At 33.2% G+C, this 27,353-nt stretch overlaps 1 protein-coding gene and 5 non-coding genes across 6 annotated transcripts in view; all 6 read right to left on the reverse strand.

Moving 5' to 3' along the window:
• Window positions 1-27,353, reverse strand: part of LOC134853716 (vinculin-like) — a 325,677-nt gene that overhangs the window by 19,239 nt on the left and 279,085 nt on the right. Inside the window, exons 8-13 of the mRNA XM_063869716.1 lie at window positions 4,584-4,744; window positions 3,363-3,561; window positions 2,133-2,278; window positions 839-931; window positions 536-605; window positions 30-193 (exon numbers count right to left, since the gene is read on the reverse strand). Of these exons, the coding sequence (XP_063725786.1) occupies window positions 30-193; window positions 536-605; window positions 839-931; window positions 2,133-2,278; window positions 3,363-3,561; window positions 4,584-4,744 (833 nt within the window). The remainder of the gene's footprint in view (window positions 1-29; window positions 194-535; window positions 606-838; window positions 932-2,132; window positions 2,279-3,362; window positions 3,562-4,583; window positions 4,745-27,353) is intronic.
• Trnap-ugg (transfer RNA proline (anticodon UGG)) lies at window positions 1,722-1,793 on the reverse strand. The gene has a single exon. It is a non-coding gene; the product is annotated as a tRNA-Pro (tRNA).
• Trnaq-uug (transfer RNA glutamine (anticodon UUG)) lies at window positions 19,349-19,420 on the reverse strand. The gene has a single exon. It is a non-coding gene; the product is annotated as a tRNA-Gln (tRNA).
• Window positions 20,607-20,678, reverse strand: Trnaq-uug (transfer RNA glutamine (anticodon UUG)). Its single transcript has one exon. It is a non-coding gene; the product is annotated as a tRNA-Gln (tRNA).
• Window positions 23,774-23,845, reverse strand: Trnaq-uug (transfer RNA glutamine (anticodon UUG)). The gene has a single exon. It is a non-coding gene; the product is annotated as a tRNA-Gln (tRNA).
• On the reverse strand, window positions 24,424-24,495 carry Trnaq-uug (transfer RNA glutamine (anticodon UUG)). Its single transcript has one exon. It is a non-coding gene; the product is annotated as a tRNA-Gln (tRNA).

Below are 27,353 nucleotides of genomic sequence, written 5' to 3' on the forward strand. Positions count from 1 at the left end.
GTGAATAAATGATGTTGGTCTTCTCCCACCTGTTTGGCCTGTCTGGCCGTGTTCCTGAGAGTGTCCTGGTCCTCTGCCTCGTTCAGTTGGGCGAAGTGGGAGGCTGTGGCCACTGCCCTTCTGGCCATCTGCTGGAACTGGTCCAGTCTACCATCAAACTCCATCTCACTCCTACCACTGCTCCCAGTGTCCGCTAGTAGAAAACAAAGAAAAACATCTAATTTTTCCATCAAAATTACCTATTTGGATGAGCTTCTCGGATGAAATTGTATGTAATCTTAACTAGGGGCACAACAGGGGTTCTCCTTGACGAGCTGAACAGCGCTAAAGCGTGGTTCTTTTAATCGAGAAAAAATTGTTTTAAATGAAAATTGTGAACTAGATCGCTCTTTTTCCATTTCCTCATATGAGAATTAATTTTACGATGCAGCAGGTGGTTTTACAAGGTTCTATATGAACCTGAAATTTCTTGAAGTTCTACTGTTCTTGAAGCGAAACGTGGGGCATTTGGGTAGAACTTTATTCGATGACTCACGTGATAGAGATTGGGCTGACTGGACTAGTCTGTTGATGGTCGCATGGGGATCCACGAAGGTATCCACTACCTGAAAAAAAGCATTTAAAATTTAAAACCGTAAGTTGATAAATTTAGTCACGTAATTGACTGACAAACGAACATAAAGTAGTGTACAAGCAATAATTACTATTTCATTCGCTCACGTGCCTGAATAGCAGTACAAATGATATTCGAAATGAAATCCTCCAAATCTATTTGAGCACGGCGTTAAAAATAAAAAGGTCGAAAATGCAGCCAACGGGGTAGTTGAAGGAAGCACACCTGCTGTGAGAGTGAAGTCCTCATCTGCTGGATGACAGCTGCTATGCCAGAGTGCAACACACCCACTAAACGCACTCCCTCCTCGCTGTGGCCCTAAAAAGAGACAGTCTATTACTCGACATTACCCTCCATACTGTACACAACTTAGAATTTTCTAACTTTTACCAACTATGAAACCATTATGAAAGCAAGGACAATTGTTAGTGAGTTATTTTTATTGACTAAATTGCAGGTCGGCAAAAAACAATAACCCGTAACCCATAATTTTTCATTGACTTTCAAAACTATTGACATAGCACTAAAACAATTTGTTGGATAGATATAGCTCACTAATAATTGTAGTCCAATAATAATAGGAATAAATAGTGACTAGAAAATATAAACCTTTTTCTTTACGTTTATTGGAGACAACTGGGCTTGAAATCGGGATCGCTCGCACCCTAAGCGAGAATCATACCACTAAACCACTGTCCATGTATTTAGCTTCGATCCATTCCTACCTATTTTGAAAATCAAGATCATTGCGTTTTTGTAACAGTTTTTTTTGTTTTGATGAGTTTTTGTTGGTGTAATGATTATTTGAAGTTGTTTACTGTTAGATTTTTTTCTACAAAATATAATTTTTTTCTGTAAATTTTATAGGGGACAACCGGGGATTGATCCCGAGACCTCTCGGAACCTTAGCGAGAATCATACCACTAGACAACTTTCCCAAGCATTTTGGTTCGATTCATTCCTGCGTTTTTGCAAATCAAGATCATTGCGTTTTATAACCTTTATTCTTAGTTTTGATTCGTTTCTGTTGGTTTAAAAATTATTTTAAGTTGTTTACTGTTAGCTATTTTTTCTAATAGCAAATTTATTTTTTTTGTGTTAGTATTTTGGGGACAGCCGGGAATTAAACCCGGGCCCTCTCGCATCCAAAGCGAGAATCATACCACTAGACCATTGTCCCATGGTATTAGTTACGATGCATTCCTATATTTTCCACAAACCAAGTTTATCCTTTTTTATCCGTTTTTCTACGTATTAGTGAGTTTAATAGTTTTTTTCCAACTAGCTAGAAATTGTGATTTTTTCTGCTAGTTTAAATGAGAGATCCGCGGTATAAACACGGAACTTTACCGCTCTAATCGAGAATCATACCGCTAAACACTATCCCATGTTTTAAAAGAATGTTTAGTTTTTTTTTCGTTTTAGTGAGTTTAGCATGGGAGATAGCTGTCACTCGCATTTAAATATAGTATAGATAGATAGATAGATATAGATTAGTAATAATTTAGTAACATTGAACCTGATGATTATTAGCCAGTTTGACTAGACGCTGCATAGGCTCCCTCAAACCGCTGCACTTGGACTTCAAAACACTTTGTTCGTCTCCTCCCAGATGTCTGGCATAGTTCCAGCCCAACTTCACAATCGCATCCAGAGATTGCGATCCTAGAATATGGAACTGCATTTAATTTTAGTTCAGGCTCAACGAAGCTAGATTAACAGACTCAATGATCTGACAGGACAGTCAACTCTCATTTGATAGTTTCCGGGAAAAATAACTGATTTGTGAAATCGCCTGTTATACATTTCTTTGAATAAAGCATTCAGCAAGAATAGTATTGCCTTTCAAAACCAAGCTTAAAAACAAAATGCATAAAATATTTTGGTTCTAACATAATTTGGTTTTAATATTATAGACATTTGTCAAATTTAAACAAAAAAAAGTTGATTCTTGGCAAAAAAAAATTAAGCTGATTCTTGGCAAAAAAAAAATTTAAGTTGATTCTTGGCGAAAAAAAAATTAAGTTGATTCTTGGCAAAAAAGTTGATATCTCAACAGAATTATTTTAAAGTCGAGTGTGAATAAAACGATGAATCGAAAACTAACCGAAAATGAGAAGATTATAATAGCCAGCGGAAATTACTTCATTTGTTTGGAAATATTACATAAACATTCGACTGGTCTAGTGTTTTCGGCCGGTTTATATTTAGTTCTGGCTAAAAAGTGTAGCCAAATGTTGCACCGCAGATTGTTTCATAGAAGCCATAGAATATTACCGACATAAAAACATCTGTCAATGTCTATTCTGCAATTTAATCAATTCAGCACCAATTTAATCAATTAAAATAGAAGCGCCGAGCGAGTAAATTCTATTCTCTGCGCTGTCAAAAACAGAAGGAGTGTACTCAGTAGTGAATTTAGGGGGGTGTTGATTTTTTCTAAACACGCCTTTGCTAATATATACTTATTTTAAACGGAGCGCGCGCTGAAAAAAGGGTCAAATTTTTTCAAACAATGACTTAAAACTAAAAACGCATTTTTTGACCTGCTTTTTCTTCTGTGGCACAGAAAACCTATATGGCGATTTTTTGAAAATTCGATAGATTTTGAAATTTACTTTGAAAATCCGCCCTCCCCCTTGAGAAAATCTTAGATCCGCTCCTACTAGTGACATTTACGGCAACTGTTGTCGCTCGAGGGGTCCAACGTTTGAATGCAGCAACACTGGACCCAATAAATTCTACTTACCACTGTCCGCATTCACATCTGGATTCTCCAGCCACGTCTTCACTTCGTCCAGCAGACCATACATTGTACTGGGCAGGGGGTGCAGTCTCCCTTCGGATGAGGTCACGTGTTGGAGACATGCGTCGTCACATTGCTCAATTAGTTGATCCAGGGAGTTGAGCAACACTTGTTGCAGTTGGCGGGCTTCGGGGGAGGAGGCCTTCAAAATCAGAGGGAAATGTCACGAGGAAAGTCTTGAAAATCAACTTCAATTATTGTTTTTAACTGTGATTTTACAAAAAAAAATCATTTCCAACTTTTGTGTAAGAAAATCATTTCCATGTCGGATCTCTGAGGATTTCCATATCCACTTTCATATGTTAATGCTGACTATGCTAGCCATCGTTAAGAGCTCGATTGAGACAGGTGATTGGACACAATTCTGACCGGGTAGGGCTGAAAAGTCAGAGGGTACGAAAACTCGGGCTCGGGTATATTTTGTATCCAATCATTGCTGACTACAATTTCAAAATTTCTATAGAGCAAAATTTGATATTTGAACTTAATTTATAATTCAATCAATTATCTTGAATTGAGAAACATAAGTGCTAATGCATTCCAGAAACACGACATGGAAATAATCTTGTTCATTTTGAATCACAACGTGTATATAAAAGCTGTTTCAATTTCCGCTTTGAATTTATTTTGTGAAAGATTGGTGGTTATTTTTTCATTCTAAATTAATTTTAAAATTGATAGTTAGTACTTTTAAACGAAAATGGACATTTTTGCGTTTTAACTAGCAAAAACGAGAGCATACCCCATTGATTTCGATTATCACAGCCATTGAAACTTCAACCAATCATACGCTGCATATTCATTAATTTCAAAAAAGTCGACTTTGAATCGATTGACATAAAAAATTTGCAGTCAAAATTGTACAATGAATCTTAATTTGATCAATCAAATTTTTCAAAAATTTCAAAACTGAACCATTGAATTTTTGAAATAAATTAATGAAAATTCTTATCACTGAAAAGCCCAACTGATTAAATTGACGATGTATAATTTCGGGCTTACTGACACCGAGAAGTACCATCAAAACGTTATACCTCATAATCGTCACAGTTCGTTTATATAGAAATAATATTAAAAATCAAACAATAAAAATATTCATCATAATTAAATTATGAAGATTTGATTTTCATCTAGATACAAACAAATACCTGGTAGTTAACCAACCTGTCCCTTCTTCCTCAGTTCGGACAACTGAGCCGCAGTCTGGTCCACAATGTCACACTTGCTCCTGATCCTGTCCGCCCCCTCCCCGTCCCCCGTCACTTTCTCAATCACATCCGACAGACACTTAGCCTCGTAGAGCAGGTTGTCCATGAACAGGAAACCTAAAGCAATTTCATTATTGCACGCATGTTATAAATAAATTTGTTTTCAAGCTATGAGCGCTACAAAAATGCATATAAATTAACATTTGAAGAACAGCAGCTTGAGCGGATACTGAAGGCTCTCCAGCCTGTTAATTACACGCATGTTCAAGTATAACTGCTAACTTTTTAAAAGTGTACCTAATTTCGGAGTATTTTTCAGTGAAATGACTGAGTTTGCAATCTTGAGTATAGTTGTGTTTCTCAGCTTTTAAACGCGTCCAATTCCTACATCGTAACAGTTTCATCGTAAAGCGTTAAATATAGAGCGTCAATTTTGGAAGCAAAATGTCCTGAATTATTTTAAAAAAATTTAGAATTTGGCACAGATTTTCACTTTTGAGATACTATAAAACTCATCGTTATAAACAATTTTGGTAGTTTTAAGTACTAAGGAGTCTGAAAAAAGACATTACCTGATGCAAAAAAAAATTAGTTGAACACATCTGTAAAGTCAAAGCATAATGAAAATATTAGAAGCCGCAAAGTAGCCAAAAAGCTAAGGGCTGATTCATTTTTGTAATTTGATTCTTAACTACTGCAGGGCTTCTATTAGAAAAACTCTCAGTGAAAATTGCTGATTTGTATGAAAAAATAACACAGTCTGGTGCTGAGAATGGTTATAAATTCAGGTTTAGAGAAGTCAAATTCATTAATTGTCTAGAAGTTTTTTAAAATTTATCTAAAAAAGAAGAGTTTATATGTTTCAAGATAAGCCACCAAAAACAAGTTGCGCTTCCAGATTTAACCGGTCAATGTCTCACCGAGGTGCCAACCATTACACCATGAGACCTGTTGAAACGATTTACCACAGTAGTAACAATTTCTACTGTACAAAAACAGTTTCATCGTAAAGCGTTAAATATAAAGCGTCAATTTTGGAAGCAAAATGTCCGGAATTCTTTTTTTTGAAGTTAGAATTTGGCACAGATTTTCACTTTTGTGATACTATAAAACGCAACGTCAAAAACACTTTTTGAAGTTTTAGGTACACAGGATTCTAAAAAATGACATTACCTGAAGCAAAAAAATTTATTTGAACACGTCTGTAGAGTCAAGGCATAATGAAATATGAGAAGCCGCAATTAGCCAATAACCTAAGAGCTGTTTCATCGTCGAAAGTTGATTCATACCTACAGCAGGGCTTACTATCGGAAAAACTCATACTAAAAAAACTACCTGATTTATATCTAAACAATAACACAGACTGGTGCTGAGGATGGCTATAAAATCAGTTTTAGGGAATTCAAACTCATTAGTCGTCTAAAAAAAGTTTTAATTAAAACAAAAGAAGAATTCAAATGTTTTAAGACTAGCCACCAAAAATCAGTTGCGATTCGAGATTTAAACGATTAAGGTCTCATCGAGATTTCAACTCGGATCTTTGGATTCAAAGTATAAGGTGCTAACCTTTACACCATGAAACCTGTAACAAACGCTTGACACAGCAGTAACAATTCCTAGTGTAGAAAAACAGTTTCATCGTAAGGCTTTAAAAATAAAGCGTCAATTTTGGAAGCAAAATGTCTGGAATTTTTTTTTTAATTTAGAATTTGGCACAGATTTTCACTTTTGTGATACTATAAAACTCATCGTTATAAACAACTTTTGTAGTTTTAAGTACTCAGGATTCTGAAAAATGACATTACCTGATGCAAAAAAAATAGTTGAACACATCTATAAAATCAAGGCATAATCAAAAGATCAGAGGGCGCAAATAGCCAAAAACCTAAGGGCTGATTCATTTTCGAAATTTGATTCTTAACTACTGCAAGGCTTCTATCGGAAAAACTCATAGTAAAATTTACTGATTTGTATGAAAAAAATAACACAGTCTGGTGCTGAGGATGATTAAAAATTCAGGTTTCGAGAAGACAAATTCTTTAATCGTCTAACAAAATTTTAAATTTAATTCAAAAAAGAAGAATTTATGTTTCAAGATTAGCCACCAAAAACAAGTTGCGATTTCAGATTAAACCGATCAAGGTCTCGCCGACACTTGAACTCGGATCCTTGGATTCAAAGTCCAAGGTGCAACCATTACATCACCAGACCTGTTATAAACGGTTACCACAGCAGTAACAATTCCTACTGTACAAAAACAGTTTCATCGTAAAGCGTTAAATATAAAGCGTCAATTTTGGAAGCAAAATGTCCGGAATTCTTTTTTTTGAAGTTAGAATTTGGCACAGATTTTCACTTTTGTGATACTATAAAACTCAACGTCAAAAACACTTTTTGTAGTTTTAGGTACACAGGATTCTAAAAAATGACATTACCTGAAGCAAAAAAATTTATTTGAACACATCTGTAGAGTCAAGGCATAATGAAATATGAGAAGCCGCAATTAGCCAATAACCTAAGAGCTGTTTCATCGTCGAAAGTTGATTCATACCTACAGCAGGGCTTACTATCGGAAAAACTCATACTAAAAAAACTACCTGATTTATATCTAAACAATAACACAGACTGGTGCTGAGGATGGCTATAAAATCAGTTTTAGGGAATTCAAACTCATTAGTCGTCTAAAAAAAGTTTTAATTAAAACAAAAGAAGAATTCAAATGTTTTAAGACTAGCCACCAAAAATCAGTTGCGATTCGAGATTTAAACGATTAAGGTCCCATCGAGATTTCAACTCGGATCTTTGGATTCAAAGTATAAGGTGCTAACCTTTACACCATGAAACCTGTAACAAACGCTTGACACAGCAGTAACAATTCCTAGTGTAGAAAAACAGTTTCATCGTAAAGCTTTAAAAATAAAGCTTCAATTTTGGAAGCAAAATGTCTGGAATTTTATTTTAATTTAGAATTTGGCACAGATTTTCACTTTTGTGATACTATAAAACTCATCGTTATAAACAACTTTTGTAGTTTTAAGTACTCAGGATTCTGAAAAATGACATTACCTGATGCAAAAAAAATAGTTGAACACATCTATAAAATCAAGGCATAATCAGAAGATCAGAGGGCGCAAATAGCCAAAAACCTAAGGGCTGATTCATTTTCGAAATTTGATTCTTAACTACTGCAAGGCTTCTATCGGAAAAACTCATAGTAAAATTTACTGATTTGTATGAAAAAAATAACACAGTCTGGTGCTGAGGATGATTAAAAATTCAGGTTTCGAGAAGACAAATTCTTTAACCGTCTAACAAAATTTTAAATTTAATTCAAAAAAGAAGAATTTATGTTTCAAGATTAGCCACCAAAAACAAGTTGCGATTTCAGATTAAACCGATCAAGGTCTCGCCGACACTTGAACTCGGATCCTTGGATTCAAAGTCCAAGGTGCAACCATTACATCACCAGACCTGTTATAAACGGTTACCACAGCAGTAACAATTCCTACTGTACAAAAACAGTTTCATCGTGAAGCGTCAAACATAAAGCGTCAATCTTGGAAGCAAAATGTCCTGAATTCTCTTTTTTTAAATTTAGAATTTGACTTACAGAATTTCACTTTTGTGATACTATAAAACTCATCGTCAAAAACAATTTTTGTAGTTTTAGGTACTCAAGATTCTAAAAAATGACATTCTAAAAAGCAAAAAAATTTATTTGAACACATCTGTAAAATCAAGGCATAATGAAAATATGAGAAGCCGCAGTTAGCCACTAACCTAAGGGCTTTTTCATCGTCGAAAGTTGATTCTTACCTACAGCAGAGCTTGCTATCGGAAAAACTCATATTAAAAAAGCTACCTGATTTAAATCTAAACATTAACACAGACTGGTACTGAGGATGGTTATAAAATCAAATTTAGGGAAGTCAAACTCATTAGTCGTCTAAAAATTTTTTAATTAAAAAAAAGAATTCAAATGTTTTAAGGTTAGCCACCAAAAATAAGTCGAAATTCCAGATTTAATCAATTAAGGTCATACAGACCAACCGAAACTTGAACCCGGATCTTTGGATCCATTGTCAAGGTGCTAACCATTACGCCATGAAACCTGTTACAAACGCTGAACACAGCAGTAACAATTCCTACTGTACAAAAACAGTTTCATCGTAAAGCGTCAAAAATGAAGCGTTAATTTTGGAAGCAAAATTTTCGGAACTTGTTTTTAAAATTTAGAATTTGGCACAGATTTTCGCTTTAGCGATACTATAAAACTCATCGTTAAAAACAATTTTTGTAGTTTTAAAAACTCAAGATTCTAAGAAACGATATTACCTGAAGCAAAAAAAATTAGTTGAGCACATCTGTAAAATCAAGGCACATTGAAAATATGAGAAGCCGCAATTAGCCAATAACCTACGGGCTGTTTCATCGTCGAAAATTGATTCTTACCTACAGCAGGGCTTACTATCAGAAAAACTCAAACTAAAAAAACTACCTGATTTATACCTAAACAATAACACAGACTGGTGCTGAGGATGGTTATAAAATCAGTTTTAGGGAATTCAAACTCATTAGTCGTCTAAAAAAAAATTAAATTTAAAAAAAAGAAGAATTCAAATGTTTTAAGACTAGCCACCAAAAATCAGTTGCGATTCGAGATTTAAACGATTAAGGTCTCACCGAGATTTCAACTCGGATCTTTGGATTCAAAGTCCAAGGTGCTAATCTTTACACCATGAAACCTGTAACAAACGCTTGACACAGCAGTAACAATTCCTACTGTACAAAAATAGTTTCATCGTAAAGCGTTAAATATAAAGCGTCAATTTTGGAAGCAAAATGTCCGGAATTTAATTTTTTAATTTAGAATTTAGCACAGATTTTCACTTTTGTGATACTATAAAACTCATCGTTATAAACCATTTTTGTAATTTGAAGTACTCAGGAGTCTCAAAAATGACATAAACTGATGCAAAAAAAAATTAGTTGAACACATCTGCAAAATCAAAGCATAAGGAAAATATGAGAAGCCGCAAAGTAGCCAAAAAGCTAAGGGTTGATTCATTTTCGAAATTTGATTCTTAACTTCTGCAGGGCTTCTATCGGAAAAACTCTCAGTAAAGTTACTGATTTGTATGAAAAAAAAACACAGTCTGGTGCTGAGAATGGTTATAAATTCAGGTTTAGAGAAGCCAAATTCATTAATCGTCTAGAATTTTTAAAAAAATTTATCTAAAAAAGAAGAGTTTATATGTTTCAAGATAAGCCACCAAAAACAAGTTGCGCTTTCAGATTTACCCGATCAAGGTCTCATGGAGACTTGAACTCGGATCTTTGGATTCATAGTCCTAGGTGCTAACTATTACACCACGAGACCTGATTAAACAATTTACCACAGCAGTATCAATTTCTACTGTACAAAAAGAGTTTCATCGTACAGCGTTAAATTTAAAGCGTCAATTTTGGAAGCAAAACCTCCGGAATTCTTTCTTTTTTAATTTAGAATTTGGCACAGATTTTCACTTTTGTGATACTATAAAACTCATCATCAAAAACACTTTTTGTTGTTTTAGGTACTCAGGATTCTAAAAAATGACATTACCTGAAGCAAAAAAATTTATTTGAACACATCTGTAAAGTCAAGGCATAATGAAATCTGAGAAGCCGCGTGATTAGCCAATAACCTAAGGGCTGTTTCATCGTCGAAAGTTGATTCTTACCTAAAGCAGGGCTTACTATCGGAAAAACTCATACTAAAAAAAACTACTTGAGGACGGTTATAAAATCAGTTTTAGGGAATTCAAACTCATAAGTCGTCTAAGAAAACTTTAATTCAAAAAAAAGAAGAATTCAAATGTTTTAAGACTAGCCATCAAAAATCAGTTGCGATTCGACAGTTAACCGATTAAGGTCTCACTGAGATTTCAACTGGGATCTTTGGATTCAAAGTCCAAGGTGCTAATCTTTACACCATGATACCTGTAACTAACGATTGACATAGCAGTACCAATTCCTACTGAACAAAAACAGTTTCATCGTAACGAGTTAAATATAAAGCGTCAATTTTGAAAGCAAAATGCCCGGAAATCTTTGTAAAAAAATTTAGAATTTGGCACAGATTTTCACTTTTGTGATACTATAAAACTCATCGTTAAAAACAATTTTTGTAGTTTTAAAAACTCAAGATTCTAAGAAACGATATTACCTGAAGCAAAAAAAATTAGTTGAGCACATCTGTAAAATCAAGGCACATTGAAAATATGAGAAGCCGCAATTAGCCAATAACCTACGGGCTGTTTCATCGTCGAAAATTGATTCTTACCTACAGCAGGGCTTACTATCAGAAAAACTCAAACTAAAAAAACTACCTGATTTATACCTAAACAATAACACAGACTGGTGCTGAGGATGGTTATAAAATCAGTTTTAGGGAATTCAAACTCATTAGTCGTCTAAAAAAAATTAAATTAAAAAAAAAGAAGAATTCAAATGTTTTAAGACTAGCCACCAAAAATCAGTTGCGATTCGAGATTTAAACGATTAAGGTCTCACCGAGATTTCAACTCGGATCTTTGGATCCATTGTCCAAGGTGCTAACCATTACGCCATGAAACCTGTTACAAACGCTGAACACAGCAGTAACAATTCCTACTGTACAAAAACAGTTTCATCGTAAAGCGTCAAAAATGAAGCGTTAATTTTGGAAGCAAAATTTTCGGAACTTGTTTTTAAAATTTAGAATTTGGCACAGATTTTCGCTTTAGCGATACTATAAAACTCATCGTTAAAAACAATTTTTGTAGTTTTAAAAACTCAAGATTCTAAGAAACGATATTACCTGAAGCAAAAAAAATTAGTTGAGCACATCTGTAAAATCAAGGCACATTGAAAATATGAGAAGCCGCAATTAGCCAATAACCTACGGGCTGTTTCATCGTCGAAAATTGATTCTTACCTACAGCAGGGCTTACTATCAGAAAAACTCAAACTAAAAAAACTACCAGATTTATACCTAAACAATAACACAGACTGGTGCTGAGGATGGTTATAAAATCAGTTTTAGGGAATTCAAACTCATTAGTCGTCTAAAAAAAAATTAAATTTAAAAAAAAGAAGAATTCAAATGTTTTAAGACTAGCCACCAAAAATCAGTTGCGATTCGAGATTTAAACGATTAAGGTCTCACCGAGATTTCAACTCGGATCTTTGGATTCAAAGTCCAAGGTGCTAATCTTTACACCATGAAACCTGTAACAAACGCTTGACACAGCAGTAACAATTCCTACTGTACAAAAATAGTTTCATCGTAAAGCGTTAAATATAAAGCGTCAATTTTGGAAGCAAAATGTCCGGAATTTAATTTTTTAATTTAGAATTTGGCACAGATTTTCACTTTTGTGATACTATAAAACTCATCGTTATAAACCATTTTTGTAATTTGAAGTACTCAGGAGTCTCAAAAATGACATAAACTGATGCAAAAAAAAATTAGTTGAACACATCTGCAAAATCAAAGCATAAGGAAAATATCAGAAGCCGCAAAGTAGCCAAAAAGCTAAGGGTTGATTCATTTTCGAAATTTGATTCTTAACTACTGCAGGGCTTCTATCGGAAAAACTCTCAGTAAAGTTACTGATTTGTATGAAAAAATAACACAGTCTGGTGCTGAGAATGGTTATAAATTCAGGTTTAGAGAAGCCAAATTCATTAATCGTCTAGAATTTTTAAAAAAATTTATCTAAAAAAGAAGAGGGTATATGTTTCAAGATAAGCCACCAAAAACAAGTTGCGCTTTCAGATTTACCCGATCAAGGTCTCATGGAGACTTGAACTCGGATCTTTGGATTCATAGTCCTAGGTGCTAACCATTACACCACGAGACCTGATTAAACAATTTACCACAGTAGTATCAATTTCTACTGTACAAAAAGAGTTTCATCGTACAGCGTTAAATTTAAAGCGTCAATTTTGGAAGCAAAACCTCCGGAATCCTTTCTTTTTTAATTTAGAATTTGGCACAGATTTTCACTTTTGTGATACTATAAAACTCATCGTCAAAAACACTTTTTGTTGTTTTAGGTACTCAGGATTCTAAAAAATGACATAACCTGAAGCAAAAAAATTTATTTGAACACATCTGTAAAGTCAAGGCATAATGAAATCTGAGAAGCCGCGTGATTAGCCAATAACCTAAGGGCTGTTTCATCGTCGAAAGTTGATTCTTACCTAAAGCAGGGCTTACTATCGGAAAAACTCATACTAAAAAAAACTACTTGAGGACGGTTATAAAATCAGTTTTAGGGAATTCAAACTCATAAGTCGTCTAAGAAAACTTTAATTCAAAAAAAAGAAGAATTCAAATGTTTTAAGACTAGCCATCAAAAATCAGTTGCGATTCGACAGTTAACCGATTAAGGTCTCACTGAGATTTCAACTGGGATCTTTGGATTCAAAGTCCAAGGTGCTAATCTTTACACCATGATACCTGTAACTAACGATTGACATAGCAGTACCAATTCCTACTGAACAAAAACAGTTTCATCGTAACGCGTTAAATATAAAGCGTCAATTTTGAAAGCAAAATGCCCGGAAATCTTTGTAAAAAAATTTAGAATTTGGCACAGATTTTCACTTTTGTGATACTATAAAACTCATCGTTATAAACAATTTTTGTAGTTTTAAGTACTCAGGAGTCTGAAAAATGACATTACCTGATGCAAAAAAAATAAGTTGTAAAATCAAAGCATAATGAAAACATGAGAAGCCGCAAAGTAGCCAAAAAGCTAAGGATTGGTTCATTTTCGAAATTTGATTCTTAACTACTGCAGGGCTTCTATCAGAAAAACTCTCAGTAAAAGTTACTGATTTGTATGAAAAAATAACACAGTCTGGTGCTGAGAATGGTTATAAATTCAGGTTTAGAGAAGCCAAATTCATTAATCGTCTAGAATTTTTTAAAAATTTATCTAAAAAAGAAGTGTTTATATGTTTCAAGATAAGCCAAAAAAAAACAAGTTGCGCTTTCAGATTTAACCGATCAAGGTCTCACGGATCCATAGTCCAAGGTGCTAACCATTACACCACGAGACCTGTTTAAACGATTTACCACAGCAGTAACAATTTCTACGGTACAAAAACAGTTTCATCGTAAAGCGTTAAATATAAAGCGTCAATTTTGGAAGCATAATGTCCGGAATACTTTTTTTTTAAAGTTAGAATTTGGCACAGATTTTCGCTTTAGCGATACTATAAAACTCATCGTTAAAAACAATTTTTGTAGTTTTAAAAACTCAAGATTCTAAGAAACGATATTACCTGAAGCAAAAAAAGTTAGTTGAGCACATCTGTAAAATCAAGGCACATTGAAAATATGAGAGGCCGCAATTAGCCAATAACCTAAGGGCTGTTTCATCGTCGAAAGTTGATTCTTACCTACAGCAGGGCTTACTATCAGAAAAACTCATACAAAAAAAACTACCTGATTTATACCTAAACAATAACACAGACTTGTGCTGAGGATGGTTATAAAATCAGTTTTAAGGAATTCAAACTCATTAGTCGTCTAAAAAAAATTTAAAATTAAAAAAAAAGAAGAATTCAAATGTTTTAAGACTAGCCATCAAAAATCAGTTGCGATTCGAGATTTAAACGATTAAGGTCTCACCGAGATTTCAACTCGGATCTTTGAATTCAAAGTCCAAGGTGCTAATCTTTATACCATGAAACCTGTAACAAACGCTTGACACAGCAGTAACAATTCCTACTGTACAAAAATAGTTTCATCGTAAAGCGTTAAATATAAAGCGTCAATTTTGGAAGCAAAATGTCCGGAATTTAATTTTTTAATTTAGAATTTGGCACAGATTTTCACTTTTGTGATACTATAAAACTCATCGTTATAAACAATTTTTGTAATTTGAAGTACTCAGGAGTCTCAAAAACGACATAAACGGATGCAAAAAAAATTAGTTGAACACATCTGTAAAATCAAAGCATAATGAAAATATGAGAAGCCGCAAAGTAGCCAAAAAGCTAAGGGTTGATTCATTTTCGAAATTTGATTCTTAACTACTGCAGGGCTTCTATCGGAGAAACTCTCAGTAAAGTTACTGATTTGTATGAAAAAATAACACAGTCTGGTGCTGAGAATGGTTATAAATTCAGGTTTAGAGAAGCCAAATTCATTAATCGTCTAGAATTTTTTTAAAATTTATCTAAAAAGAAGTGTTTATATGTTTCAAGATAAGCCACAAAAAAAACAAGTTGCGCTTTCAGATTTACCCGATCAAGGTCTCATGGAGACTTGAACTCGGATCTTTGGATTCATAGTCCTAGGTGCTAACCATTACACCACGAGACCTGTTTAAACGATTTACCACAGCAGTTACAATTTCTACGGTACAAAAACAGTTTCATCGTAAAGCGTTAAATATAAAGCGTCAATTTTGGAAGCATAATGTCCGGAATACTTTTTTTTTTAAAGTTAGAATTTGGCACAGATTTTCGCTTTAGCGATACTATAAAACTCATCGTTAAAAACAATTTTTGTAGTTTTAAAAACTCAAGATTCTAAGAAACGATATTACCTGAAGCAAAAAAAGTTAGTTGAGCACATCTGTAAAATCAAGGCACATTGAAAATATGAGAGGCCGCAATTAGCCAATAACCTAAGGGCTGTTTCATCGTCGAAAGTTGATTCTTACCTACAGCAGGGCTTACTACCAGAAAAACTCATACAAAAAAAACTACCTGATTTATACCTAAACAATAACACAGACTGGTGCTGAGGATGGTTATAAAATCAGTTTTAGGGAATTCAAACTCATTAGTCGTCTAAAAAAAATTTAAAATTAAAAAAAAAGAAGAATTCAAATGTTTTAAGACTAGCCATCAAAAATCAGTTGCGATTCGAGATTTAAACGATTAAGGTCTCACCGAGATTTCAACTCGGATCTTTGAATTCAAAGTCCAAGGTGCTAATCTTTATACCATGAAACCTGTAACAAACGCTTGACACAGCAGTAACAATTCCTACTGTACAAAAATAGTTTCATCGTAAAGCGTTAAATATAAAGCGTCAATTTTGGAAGCAAAATGTCCGGAATTTAATTTTTTAATTTAGAATTTGGCACAGATTTTCACTTTTGTGATACTATAAAACTCATCGTTATAAACAATTTTTGTAATTTGAAGTACTCAGGAGTCTCAAAAACGACATAAACTGATGCAAAAAAAATTAGTTGAACACATCTGTAAAATCAAAGCATAATGAAAATATGAGAAGCCGCAAAGTAGCCAAAAAGCTAAGGGTTGATTCATTTTCGAAATTTGATTCTTAACTACTGCAGGGCTTCTATCGGAAAAACTCTCAGTAAAGTTACTGATTTGTATGAAAAAATAACACAGTCTGGTGCTGAGAATGGTTATAAATTCAGGTTTAGAGAAGCCAAATTCATTAATCGTCTAGAATTTTTTTAAAATTTATCTAAAAAGAAGTGTTTATATGTTTCAAGATAAGCCAAAAAAAAACAAGTTGCGCTTTCAGATTTACCCGATCAAGGTCTCATGGAGACTTGAACTCGGATCTTTGGATTCATAGTCCTAGGTGCTAACCATTACACCACGAGACCTGTTTAAACGATTTACCACAGCAGTAACAATTTCTACGGTACAAAAACAGTTTCATCGTGCATCGTTAAATTTAAAGCGTCAATTTTGGAAGCAAAATCTCCGGAATTCTTTCTTTTTTAATTTAGAATTTGTCACAGATTTTCACTTTTGTGATACTATAAAACTCATCGTCAAAAACACTTTTTGTTGTTTTAGGTACTCAGGATTCTAAAAAATGACATTACCTGAAGCAAAAAAAATTATTTGAACACATCTGTAAAGTCAAGGCATAATGAAATCTGAGAAGCCGCAATTAGCCAATAACCTAAGGGCTGTTTCATCGTCGAAAGTTGATTCTTACCTACAGCAGGGCTTACTATCGGAAAAACTCATACTAAAAAAACTACTTGATTTACATCTAAACAATAACACAGACTGGTGCTGAGGACGGTTATAAAATCAGTTTTAGAGAATTCAAACTCATAAGTCGTCTAAAAAAACTTTAATTCAAAAAAAAAAGAAGAATTCAAATGTTTTAAGACTAGCCATCAAAAATCAGTTGCGATTCGAGAGTTAACCGATTAAGGTCTCACTGAGATTTCAACTGGGATCTTTGGATTCAAAGTCCAAGGTGCTAATCTTTACACCATGATACCTGTAACTAACGATTGACATAGCAGTACCAATTCCTACTGAACAAAAACAGTTTCATCGTAACGCGTTAAATATAAAGCGTCAATTTTGAAAGCAAAATGCCCGGAAATCTTTGTAAAAAAATTTAGAATTTGGCACAGATTTTCACTTTTGTGATACTATAAAACTCATCGTTAAAAACAATTTTTGTAGTTTTAGGTACTCAGGATTCTAAAAAATGACATTACTTGAAGCATTAAAAAAATTAGTTAAACACATCTGTAAAATCAAGGCATAATGAAAATTTGAGAAGGCGATGAAAATATGAGAAGCCGCAATTAGCCAATAACCTAAGGGCTGCTTCATCGTCAACAGTTGATTCTTAACTACTGCAGGTCTTCTATCGGATAATATCATAGTAAAATTTACTGATTTTATGTAAAAATTAACACAGTCTGCTGCTGAGGATGTTATAAATTCAGTTATAGGTAAGTCAAATCCCTGGTCGTCTAAAAAAAAATTTAATTTATATATAAAAAAGAAGTATTGAAATGTTTTAAGATTAGCCACCAAAAACATTTTGAGATTTCTGATTAAACCGATTAAGGTCTCACCGAGATTTGAACTCGGATCTTTGGATTCAAAGTCCAAGGTGCTAACAATTACACCATCAATACTATACCAATCTCTTAACACAGCAGTAACAAATCCTACTTTACAAAAACAGTTTCATCGTAAAGCGTTAAACATAAAGCGTCAATTTTGGAAGCAAAATGTCCTGAATTCTTTTTAAAAAATTTTGAATTTGGCACAGATTTTCACTTTTGTGATACTATAAAACTCATCGTTATAAACAATTTTTGTAGTTTTAAGTACTCAGGAGTCTGAAAAATGACATTACCTGAAGCAAAAAAAAATAGTTGTAAAATCAAAGCATGATGAAAACATGAGAAGCCGCAAAGTAGCCAAAAAGCTAAGGGTTGATTCATTTTCGAAATTTGATTCTTAACTACTGCAGGGCTTTTATCGGAAAAACTCTCAGTAAAAGTTACTGATTTGTACGAAAAAATAACACAGTCTGGTGCTGAGAATGGTTATAAATTCAGGTTTAGAGAAGCCAAATTCATTAATCGTCTAGAATTTTTTAAAAATTTATCTAAAAAGAAGTGTTTATATGTTTCAAGATCAGCCAAAAAAAACAAGTTGCGCTTTCAGATTTAACCGATCAAGGTCTCACGGATTCATAGTCCAAGGTGCTAACCATTACACCACGAGACCTGTTTAAACGATTTTCCACAGCAGTAACAATTTCTACTGTACAAAAACAGTTTCATCGTAAAGCGTTAAATATAAAGCGTCAATTTTGGAAGCATAATGTCCGGAATTCTTTTTTTTTAAATTTGGAATTTGGCACAGATTTTCACTTTTGTGATACTATAAAACTCATCGTCAAAAACTATTTTTGTAGTTTTAGGTACTCAGGATTCTAAAAAATGACATTACCTGAGGCAAAAAAAATTGTTTGAACACATCTGTAAAGTCAAGGCATAATGAAATATGAGAAGCCGCAATTAGCCAATAACCTAAGGGCTGTTTCACCGTCAAAAGTTGATTCTTACCTACAGCAGGGCTAACTATCGACTATCGGAAAAACTCATACTAAAAAAACTACTTGATTTACATCTAAGCAATAACACAGACTGGTGCTGAGGATGGTTATAAAATCAGTTTTAGGGAATTCAAACTCATTAGTCGTCTAAAAAAATTAAATAAAAAAAGAAGAACTCAAATGTTTTAAGACTAGCCATCAAGAATCAGTTGCGATTCGAGATTTAACCGATTAGGGTCTCACTGAGATTTCAACTGGGATCTTTAGATTCAAAGTCCAAGGTGCTAACCTTTACACCATGAAACCTGTAACAAACGCTTAACACAGCAGTAACAAATCCTACTGAACAAAAATAGTTTCATCGTAAAGCGTTAAATATAAAGCGTCAATTTTGAAAGCAAAATGCCCGGAAATCTTTGTAAAAAAATTTAGAATTTGGCACAGATTGTCACTTTTGTGATACTATAAAACTCATTGTTAAAAACCATTTTTGTAGTTTTAGGTACTCAGGATACTAAAAAATGACATTACTTGAAGCATAAAAAAATTAGTTGACGACATCTGTAAAATCAGGGCATAATGAAAATTTGAGAAGCCGGTGAAGATATGAGAAGCCGCAATTAGCCAATAACCTAAAGGCTGTTTCTCGTCGACAGTTGATTCTTAACTACTGCAGGGCTTACTATCGGAAAAACTCATACTAAAAAACTACCTGATTTATATGTGCTGAGGATGGCTATAAAATGAGTTTTAGGGAATTCAAACTCATTAGTCGTCTAAAAAATTTTTAATTAAAAAAAAGAAGAATTCAAACGTTTTAAGACTAGCCACCAAAAATCAGTTGCGATTCCAGATTTAGCCGATTAAGGTCTCACCGAGATTTGAACTCGGATCTTTGGATTCAAAGTCCAAGGTGCTAACCTTTACACCATGAAACCTGAAACAAATGCTTGACATAGCAGTAACAATTCCTACTTTACAAAAACAGTTTCATCTTAAAGCGTTAAATATAAAGCGTCAATTTTGGAAGCAAAATGTCCTGAATTCTTTTTTAAAAATTTAGAATTTGGCACAGAATTTCACTTTCGTGATACCATAAAACTCATCGTTATAAAATTTTTTTGTTGTTTTAAGTACTCAGGAGTCTGAAAAATGACATTACCTGATGCAAAAAAAATAAGTTGTACACATCTGTAAAATCAAAGCATAATGAAAATATGAGAAGCCGCTAAGTAGCCAAAAAGATAAGGGTTGATTCATTTTCGAAATTTGATTCTTAACTACTGCAGGGCTTCTATCGGAAAATCTCTCAGTAAAAGTTACTGATTTGTATGAAAAAATAACACAGTCTGGTGCTGAAAATGGTTATAAATTCACTTTTAGAGAAGCCAAATTCATTAATCGTCTAGAATTTTTTTAAAAATTTATCTAAAAAAGAAGTGTTTATGTTTCAAGATAAGCCAAAAAAACAAGTTGCGCTTTCAGATTTAACCGATCAAGGTCTCAAGGATTCATAGTCCAAGGTGCTAACCATTACACCACGAGACCTGTTTAAACGATTTACCACAGCAGTAACAATTTCTACTGTACAAAAACAGTTTCATCGTACAGCGTTAAATATAAAGCGTCAATTTTGGAAGCAAAAAGTCCGGAATTCTTTTTTTTAAATTTAGAATTTGGCACAGATTTTCACTTTTGTGATACTATAAAACTCATCGACAAAAACACTTTTTGTAGTTTTAGGTGTTCAGGATTCTAAAAAATGACATTACCGGAAGCAAAAAAAATTAGTTGAACTCATCTGTAAAATCAAGGCATAATGAAAATTTGAGAAGCCGAAGAAAATATGAGAAGCCGCAATTAGCCAAAAACCTAAGGGCTGTTTCATCGTCGACAGTTGATTCTTAACTACTGCAGGTCTTCTATCGGATAAACTCATAGTAAAATTTACTGATTTTATGTAAAAATTAACACAGTCTTCTGCTGAGGATGTTATAAATTCAGTTTTAGGGAAGTCAAATCCCTAGTCGTCTAAAAGAAACTTAATTTATATAAAAAAGTAGTATTGAAATGTTTTAAGATTAGCCACCAAAAACAGTTTGAGATTTCTGATTTAACCGATTAAGGTCTCACTGAGATTTGAACTCGGATCTTTGGATTCAAAGTCCAAGGTGCTAACCATTACACCATGAAACCTATCACAATTGCTTAACACAGTAGTAACAAATCCTACTGTACAAAAACAGTTTCATCGTAAAGCGTTAAATATAAAGCTTCAATTTTGGAAGCAAAAAGTCCGGAATTCTTTTTTTTTTAAATTTAGAATTTGGCACAGATTTTCACTTTTGTGATACTATAAAACTCATCGTTATAAACAATTTTTGTAGTTTTAAGTACTCAGGAGTCTGAAAAATGACATTAACTGATGCAAAAAAGAATTAGTTGAACACATCTGTAAAATCAAAGCATAATGAAAATATGAGAAGCCGCAAAGTAGCCATAAACCTAAGGGCTGATTCATTTTCGAAATTTGATTCTTAACTACTGCAGGGCTTCTATCGGAAAAACTCTCAGTAAAAATTACTGATTTGTATGAAAAAATAACACAGTCTGGTGCTGAGAAGGGTTATAAATTCAGGTTTAAAGAAACCAATTTCATTAATCGTCTAGAATTTTTTTTTTAATTTATCTAAAAAAGAAGTATTTATATGTTTCAAGATAAGCCAAAAAAAAAACAAGTTGCGCTTTCAGATTTAACCGATCAAGGTCTCACGGATTCATAGTCCAAGGTGCTAACCATTACACCACGAGACCTGTTTAAACGATTTACCACAGCAGTAACAATTTCTACTGTACAAAAACAGTTTCATCGTAAAGTGTTAAATATAAAGCGTCAATTTTGGAAGCAAAATGTCCGGAATTCTTTTTTTTTAATTTAGAATTTAGCACAGATTTTCACTTTTGTGATACTATAAAACTCATCGTCAAAAACACTTTTGTAGTTTTAGGTACTCAAGATTCTAAAAAATGACATTACCTGAAGCAAAAAAAAAATTAGTTGAACACATCTGTAAAATCAAGGCATAATGAATCAATGCATATGAGAAGCCGCAATTAGCCAATAATCTAAGGGCTGTTTCATCGTCGACAGTTGATTCTTAACTACAGCAGGTCTTCTATCGGATAAACTCATAGTAAAACTTAGTGATTTTATGTAAAAATTAACACAGTCTGCTGCTGAGGATGTTATAAATTCAGTTTTAGGGAAGTCAAATCCCTAGTCGTCTAAAAAAATTTAATTTATATAAAAAAAGAAGTATTGAAATGTTTTAAGATTAGCCACCAAAAAACATTTTGAGATTTCTGATTTAACTGAATAAGTTCTCTCCGAGATTTGAACTCGGATCTTGGGACTCAGAGTCCAAGGTGCTAACAATTACACCATTGAACCTATAACAATTGCTTAACACAGCAGTAACAAATCCTACTTTACAAAAACAGTTTCATCGTAAAGCGTTAAATATAAAGCGTCAATTTTGAAAGCAAAATGCCCGGAAATCTTTGTAAAAAAATTTAGAATTTGGCACAGATTGTCACTTTTGTGATACTATAAAACTCATCGTTAAAAACAATTTTTGTAGTTTTAGGTACTCAGGATTCTAAAAAATGACATTACTTGAAGCATAAAAAAATTAGTTGACGACATCTGTAACATCAAGGCATAATGAAAATTTGAGAAGCCGGTGAAGATATGAGAAGCCGCAATTAGCCAATAACCTAAGGGCTGTTTCATCGTCGACAGTTGATTCTTAACTACTGCAGGGCTTACTATCGGAAAAACTCATACTAAAAAACTACCTGATTTATATCTAAACAATAACACAGACTGGTGCTGAGGATGGTTGTAAAATGAGTTTTAGGGAATTCAAACTCATTAGTCGTCTAAAAAATTTTTAATTAGAAAAAAAGAAGAATTCAAACGTTTTAAGACTAGCCACCAAAAATCTGTTGCGATTCCAGATTTAGCCGATTAAGGTCTCACCGAAATTTGAACTCGGATATTTGGATTCAAAGACCAAGGTGCTAACCTTTACACCATGAAACCTGAAACAAATGCTTGACATAGCAGTAACAATTCCTACTTTACAAAAACAGTTTCATCGTAAAGCGTTAAACATAAAGCGTCAATTTTGGAAGCAAACTGTCCTGAATTCTTTTTTAAAAATTTAGAATTTGGCACAGAATTTCACTTTCGTGATACCATAAAACTCATCGTTATAAACAATTTTTGTAGTTTTAAGTACTCAGGAGTCTGAAAAATGACATTACCTGATGCAAAAAAAAATTAGTTGAACACATCTGTAAAATCAAAGCATAATGAAAATATGAGAAGCCGCTAAGTAGCCAAAAAGCTAAGGATTGATTCATTTTCGAAATTTGATTCTTAACTACTGCAGGGCTTCTATCGGAAAATCTCTCAGTAAAAGTTTCTGATTTGTATGAAAAAATAACACAGTCTGGTGCTGAAAATGGTTATAAATTCACTTTTAGAGAAGCCAAATTCATTAATCGTCTAGAATTTTTTTAAAATTTATCTATAAAAGAAGTGTTTATGTTTCAAGATAAGCCAAAAAAACAAGTTGCGCTTTCAGATTTAACCGATCAAGGTTTCAAGGATTCATAGTCCAAGGTGCTAACCATTACACCACGAGACCTGTTTAAACGATTTACCACAGCAGTAACAATTTCTACTGTACAAAAACAGTTTCATCGTACAGCGTTAAATATAAAGCGTCAATTTTGGAAGCAAAAAGTCCGGAATTCTTTTTTTTAAATTTAGAATTTGGCACAGATTTTCACTTTTGTGATACTATAAAACTCATCGTCAAAAACACTTTTTGTAGTTTTAGGTGTTCAGGATTCTAAAAAATGACATTACCGGAAGCAAACAAAATTAGTTGAACTCATCTGTAAAATCAAGGCATAATGAAAATTTGAGAAGCCGATGAAAATATGAGAAGCCGCAATTAGCCAAAAACCTAAGGGCTGTTTCATCGTCGACAGTTGATTCTTAACTACTGCAGGTCTTCTATCGGATAAACTCATAGTAAAATTTACTGATTTTATGTAAAAATTAACACAGTCTTCTGCTGAGGATGTTATAAATTCAGTTTTAGGGAAGTCAAATCCCTAGTCGTCTAAAAGAAACTTAATTTATATAAAAAAGTAGTATTGAAATGTTTTAAGATTAGCCACCAAAAACAGTTTGAGATTTCTGATTTAACCGATTAAGGTCTCACTGAGGTTTGAACTCGGATCTTTGGATTCAAAGTCCAAGGTGCTAACCATTACACCATGAAACCTATCACAATTGCTTAACACAGTAGTAACAAAACCTACTGTACAAAAACAGTTTCATCGTAAAGCGTTAAATATAAAGCGTCAATTTTGGAAGCAAAAAGTCCGGAATTCTTTTTTTTTAATTTAGAATTTGGCACAGATTATCACTTTTGTGATACTATAAAACTCATCGTCAAAAACACTTTTTGTAAATTAAGGTGTTCAGGATTCTAAAAAATGACATTACCTGAAGCAAAAAAAAAATTAGTTGAACACATCTGTAAAATCAAGGCATATTGAAAATTTGAGAAGCCGATGAAAATATGAGAAGCCGCAATTAGCCAATAACCTGAGGGCTGTTTCATCGTCGACAGTTGATTCTTAACTACTGCAGGTCTTCTATCGGATAAACTCATAGTAAAATTTACTGATTTTATGTAAAAATTAACACAGTCTTCTGCTGAGGATGTTATAAATTCAGTTTTAGGGAAGTCAAATCCCTAGTCGTCTAAAAGAAACTTAATTTATATAAAAAAGTAGTATTGAAATGTTTTAAGATTTGCCACCAAAAATAGTTTGAGATTTCTGATTTAACGGATTAAGGTCTCACCGAGATTTATACTCGGATCTTTGGATTCAAAGTCCAAGGTGCTAACCATTACACCATGAAACCTATAACGATCACTTAACACAGTATAACAAAACCTACTGTACAAAAACAGTTTCATCGTAAAGCGTTAAATATAAAGCGTCAATTTTGGAAGCAAAATAACCGGAATTCTTTTTTTTAAATTTAGAATTTAGCACAGATTTTCACTTTTGTGATACTGTAAAACTCATCGTCAAAAACACTTTTGTAGTTTTAGGTACTCAAGATTCTAAAAAATGACATTACCTGAAGCAAAAAAAAAATTAGTTGAACGCATCTGTAAAATCAAAGCATAATGAAAATTTGAGAAGCCGATGAAAAAATGAGAAGCCGCAATTAGCCAATAATCTAAGGGCTGCTTCATCGTCGACAGTTGATTCTTAACTACTGCAGGTCTTTTATCGGATAAACTCATAGTAAAACTAACTGATTTTATGTAAAAATTAACACAGTCTGCTGCTGAGGATGTTATAAATTCAGTTTTAGGGAAGTCAAATCCCTAGTCGTCTAAAAGAAACTTAATTTATATAAAAAAGTAGTATTGAAATGTTTTAAGATTAGCCACCAAAAACAGTTTGAGATTTCTGATTTAACCGATTAAGGTCTCACTGAGGTTTGAACTCGGATCTTTGGATTCAAAGTCCAAGGTTCTATCCATTACACCATGAAACCTATAACAATCGCTTAACACAGCAGTAACAAATCCTACTGTACAAAAACAGTTTCATCGTAAAGAGTTAAACATAAAGCGTCAATTTTGAAAGCAAAATGTCAGGAATTCTTTTTAAAAAAAATTAGAATTTGGCACAGATTTTCACTTTTGTGATACTATAAAACTCATCGTTATAAACAATTTTTGTAGTTTTAAAAACTCAGGAGTCTGAAAACCGACATTACCTGATGCAAAAAAGAATTAGTTGAACACATCTGTAAAATCAAAGCATAATGAAAATATGAGAAGCCGCAAAGTAGCCAAAAAGCTAAGGGCTGATTCATTTTCGAAATTTGATTCTTAACTACTGCAGGGCTTCTATCGGATAAACTCACAGTAAAATTTACTGAGTTGTATGAAAAAATAACACAGTCTGGTTCTGAGGATGGTTATAAGTTCAAGTTTAGAGAAGTCAAATTCATCAATCATCAAGAATTTTTTTAAATTTATCTAAAAAGAGGAATTTATATGTTTCAAGATTAGCCACTAAAAACAAGTTGCGCTTTCAGATTTAACCGATCAAGGTCTCTTCGAGACTTGAACTCGGATCTTTGGATTCAAAGTCCAAGGTACTAACCATTACACCACGAGACCTGACTAAACGATTTACCACAGCAGTAACAATTTCAACTGTACAAAAACAGTTTCATCGTAAAGCGTTAAATATAAAGCGTCAATTTTGGAAGCAAAATGTCCGGATTTTTTTTAATTTAGAATTTGGCACAGATTTTCTCTTTTGTGATACTATAAAGTTCAACGTCAAAAACAATTTTTGTAGTTTTAGGTACTCAGGCGTCTGAAAAACGACATTACCTGATGCAAAAAAGAATTAGTTGAACACATCTGTAAAATCAAAGCATAATGAAAATATGAGAAGCCGCAAAGTAGCCAAAAAGCTAAGGGCTGATTCATTTTCGAAATTTGATTCTTAACTACTGCAGGGCTTCTATCGGATTAAATCACAGTGAAATTTACTGATTTGCGTGAAAAAAATAACACAGCCTGGTTCTGAGGATGGTTATAAGTTCAAGTTTAGAGAAGTCCAATTCATTAATCGTCTAGAATTTTTTTAAAATTTATCTAAGAAAGAGGAATTTATATGTTTCAAGATTAGCCACCAAAAACAAGTTGCGCTTTCAGATTTAACCGATCAAGGTCTCACCGTGACTTGAACTCGGATCTGTGGATTCAAAGTCCAAGGTGCTAACCATTACACCACGAGACGTGACTAACCAATTTACCACAGCAGTAACAATTTCTACTTTACAAAAACAGTTTCATCGTAAAGCATTAAATATAAAGCGTCAATTTTGGAAGCAAAATGTCCGGATTTTTTTTTAATTTAGAATTTGGCACAGATTTTCACTTTTGTGATACTATAAAACTCAACGTCAAAAAGAATTTTTGTAGTTTTAGGTACTCAGGATTCTAAAAAATGACATTACCTGAAGCAAAACTTTTTTTTTATTAAATCTGTAAAGTCAAGGCATACTGAAACATGAGAAGCCGCAATTAGCCAATAACCTAGGGGCTGTTTCATCGTCGACAGTTGATTCTTAACTACTTCAGGTCTTCTATCGGATAAACTCATAGTAAAACTTACTAATTTTATATAAAAATTAACACAGTCTGCTGCTGAGGATGTTATAAATTCAGTTTTAGGGAAGTCAAATCCCTAGTCGTCTAAGAGAAACTTAATTTATATAAAAAAAAGTAGTATTGAAATGTTTTAAGATTAGCCACCAAAAACAGTGTGAGATTTCTGAATTAACCGATTGAGGTCTCACCGAGATTTGAACTCGGATCTTTAGATTCAAAGTCCAAGGTGCTAACCATTTCACCATTAAACCTATTACAATCGCTTAACATAGCAGTAACAAATCCTACTGTACAAAAACAGTTTCATCGTAAATGGTTAAACATAAAGCGTCAATTTTGAAACCAAAATGTCCGGATTTCTTTTTTAAAAATTTAGAATTTGGCACAGATTTTCACTTTTGTGATACTAAAAAACTCATCGTTATAAACAATTTTTGTAGTTTTAAATACTCAGGAGTCTGTAAAACGACATTACCTGATGCAAAAAAGAATTAGTTGAACACATCTGTAAAATCAAAGCATAATGAAAATATGAGAAGCCGCAAAGTAGCCAAAAAGCTAAGGGCTGATT

The sequence above is a fragment of the Symsagittifera roscoffensis genome, chromosome 8, assembly GCF_963678635.1.
Source record: "Symsagittifera roscoffensis chromosome 8, txSymRosc1.1, whole genome shotgun sequence".
In the NCBI taxonomy this organism is placed as follows: Eukaryota; Metazoa; Xenacoelomorpha; order Acoela; family Convolutidae; genus Symsagittifera; species Symsagittifera roscoffensis.